The following is a 2,840-nucleotide window of genomic DNA, read 5'->3' on the forward strand; positions in this document are numbered from 1 at the left end:
CTTGTGTGTCATGGAGAGAAGTGGCTTCTTTCTCTTGACACCAGGCGCCTCCCAAAGCCTTTTTCTCACTGTGCGTGCAGATGACACCCACCGGCTGCCATTCCTGAGCTCTGACCTGGTGCTGAACCCATCCCAGAGCTGAATCCTCCTTAGGAGACGTCTGGGCACTTTACTGGTATATACAACTCCTCCAAGAGAAACTTCTCCAACCATCTAGGTGCAATTTGGTGATGAACAAGGCTTACTCCAGCATGATGGAGACTATATCACAAGGCAGAGGCTTGGCAAACAAAATATTGACATTTGGGCCAAGGGCAGGTAAATCCACGGATCTTAATTCCATTGCGATCCTGTGGTCAATTCTCAGAAATTGTGAAACTCTACGCAGTGATGAGGTAAGAATGGGAGACCGCCGGCATTTGACCGCCGGCATTGTCTTACGTAGATGGTCAGCTTTATACAGGGGTTAGGTTGTGTGGCAGGGTTTCCCATTTTTGTACAGACATCAACAGAGGAAGAGATGAGGGGAACAATGCCAAGGTTTATTGGCAGAAATGCACAGTAAGGGGCAGTCCAGAGCTAGTCAGTCAGTGACAAATCAGAAGGACACAGTCCACAGCAGAAGGAAATAGTCCACAGTAGAAGGACACAGTCCACAGCAGAAGGATATAGTCCACAGCATACACCTTCTGGTCCTCTTCTTCTGGTTCATAGGTCCCCTGGGAGGTCCGGTTCTCACATTAGTTCCTTAATTCAGTTGACAGGGGTCCACATCAAATTCAACAAGTCCTTAACTATTTCAAGAGCGCTGGCCTCAACTCCAGACCTCACCCCAACATAGCTACACCCTTCCAAGCTATTGGGGTACCAATATTTCCCAGGCTTTATACACACAATCAGGCCTCTTCTCCGGGAAACCACATAGCAACTAGCAACAATCGCCGCCTCACCTCATGTTCTCATATATCCCTGTAGGGGGAAGCATCTCAGCCTGCTTCAAGATGTCCTCTCCCAGGATACAAACACTGCACCCAGTCCCTATCTAGGCATGAGGTGGTCATCAGGAATAGTTGGCATTCCTATGGTCTGAATAAGTCTCCCCATCTTTCTGTGTCAATTTCCCATGTGCAGATCTTCTAACCATAAAACATCCCTGCCCCCTCCGTTGCCTACAGAATTGTGGTTTTAAGTCACATGTAGAGTATTGGGAAAATATCATAAAAATATCCTTAATGTGACGCATCCCCACAGGTTGCTTTTGCAGTAGATTTAGTCCTTAAACCAGTGATGGATAGAAGCTTTGTTGGTAAATGCTTGAAGCAAAGACCATGGCAACCATTATGATCCTAGGGGTACTGTCCAATGTATCACAGGATCGTGAATGTAACGCACAACTATGTTTCTGCAGAAGCTCCTGGAACACCCCTGCTCTTATTCTATCTGTTTAAACCCTTAGATGATATCTGTCAGGAGTTTGTCAGAAAGAGGAGCCACCTATGTATCTCTGGGTTCAAAGTTGTGACAAGGTAGAAGCCAACTCAACTGGTCTAGCCGGGGGCATGTGGGAAGGGCAAATATTTTTCCACACCACTTTATTGGTCACATCTCTGCACATATCTTCCAATTACAGATAAACAATGAATGGGAGAAAGTGAATTTGTCTCGAAAATGGCTAATTTCACCGCCTTCCACCCGGACTACTTCATTCTGACAGGAATCCCCGGTCTGGAGAAGTCCCACCTCCTGCTCTCCATCCCGTTCTCTATCATGTATATCTTGGCTCTTACTGGAAACTCCATCTTGATCTTGGTCATAGGAACCAACGAGACTCTCCAGCAGCCCATGTACCTGTTCCTGATGATGCTGGCCGCCTGTGACATCCTCTTCAGTTCCTCCTCTATACCCAAGACTCTCAGCATCTTCTGGTTCAATTGTCATAAAATCTCCTTTAGTGGTTGTATTGTCCAGATGTACTCCATTCACTTCAGCTTCATGATAGAGTCGGCCATCTTGGTTAGCATGGCCTATGATCGGTACTATGCCATTTGCCACCCTTTATCGTACACAACCACCTTTACTGGGTCCTTCATAAGGAAGATGGTTATTTTGGCCCTTCTTAGAAGTTTTTGCATTATAACTCCCATCATTTATCTCCTTCACAGATTACCGTATGAAGGCAGCATTGTGATAGAGCACACGTATTGTGAGCACATGTCCATGGCCGGGCTGGCCACTGCCGATATACTGGTCAATAAGGTCTATGGACTCATCATAGCCGCTTCTGCTTCTGGTGTAGACCTGATCCTTATAGCTGTTTCATATGTTGTTATTGTCCGGACAGTTCTTAAACTTCGGTCCTCAGAAGCGCGTGTCAAGGCCTTCAATACCTGCGTGTCTCACGTCTGTGTCATCACCCTCTTCTATATACCGGCCTTCTTCACTTTCATAACCCATAGAGTTGGCTATAAATACATCTCTCCACGGTATCACATCCTCTTAGCCAATCTCTACGTCCTTGTCCCTCCAATGATGAACCCAATCATCTACGGGGTGAAGACACGAGAGATCAGACAGCGGGTGGTATCCACGTTTTGTAAAGTTTCATAGTTATGTTATTATGTAGACTAATTTACAGGTCAACCACATACTTCAATAATATCACCTGGAGGTTGTATGTTCTCCCCATGTTTGAGAGGGTCGTCTCCAGTTTCCTCTCATGCTCCAAAAATAGGCCAGACTGTGAGGCACATATTATTGGTGGTGAATGGTAGATGAGAGGGTTGGGGTTACCTTCTGGGTGTATCACCCTACAAGAATAAATTGATTCATCTATAATTACA

General features: G+C 45.8%; 1 protein-coding gene across 1 annotated transcript; it reads left to right on the top strand.

Moving 5' to 3' along the window:
- Window positions 1-1,665: 1,665 nt before the first annotated feature.
- LOC130358134 (olfactory receptor 52Z1P-like) lies at window positions 1,666-2,607 on the top strand. Its single transcript, XM_056560963.1, has one exon. The coding sequence runs from the start codon at window positions 1,669-1,671 to the stop codon at window positions 2,605-2,607; it is 939 nt and encodes a 312-aa protein (XP_056416938.1). The 5' UTR covers window positions 1,666-1,668.
- Window positions 2,608-2,840: the final 233 nt, after the last annotated feature.

The sequence above is a fragment of the Hyla sarda genome, chromosome 2 (genome assembly GCF_029499605.1).
Source record: "Hyla sarda isolate aHylSar1 chromosome 2, aHylSar1.hap1, whole genome shotgun sequence".
NCBI classification, from domain to species: Eukaryota; Metazoa; Chordata; class Amphibia; order Anura; family Hylidae; genus Hyla; species Hyla sarda.

Bases quoted from the DNA above. Each gene is read 5' to 3' on its own strand.
- LOC130358134 (XM_056560963.1), top strand. From the start codon at position 1,669: ATGGCTAATTTCACCGCCTTCCACCCGGACTACTTCATTCTGACAGGA.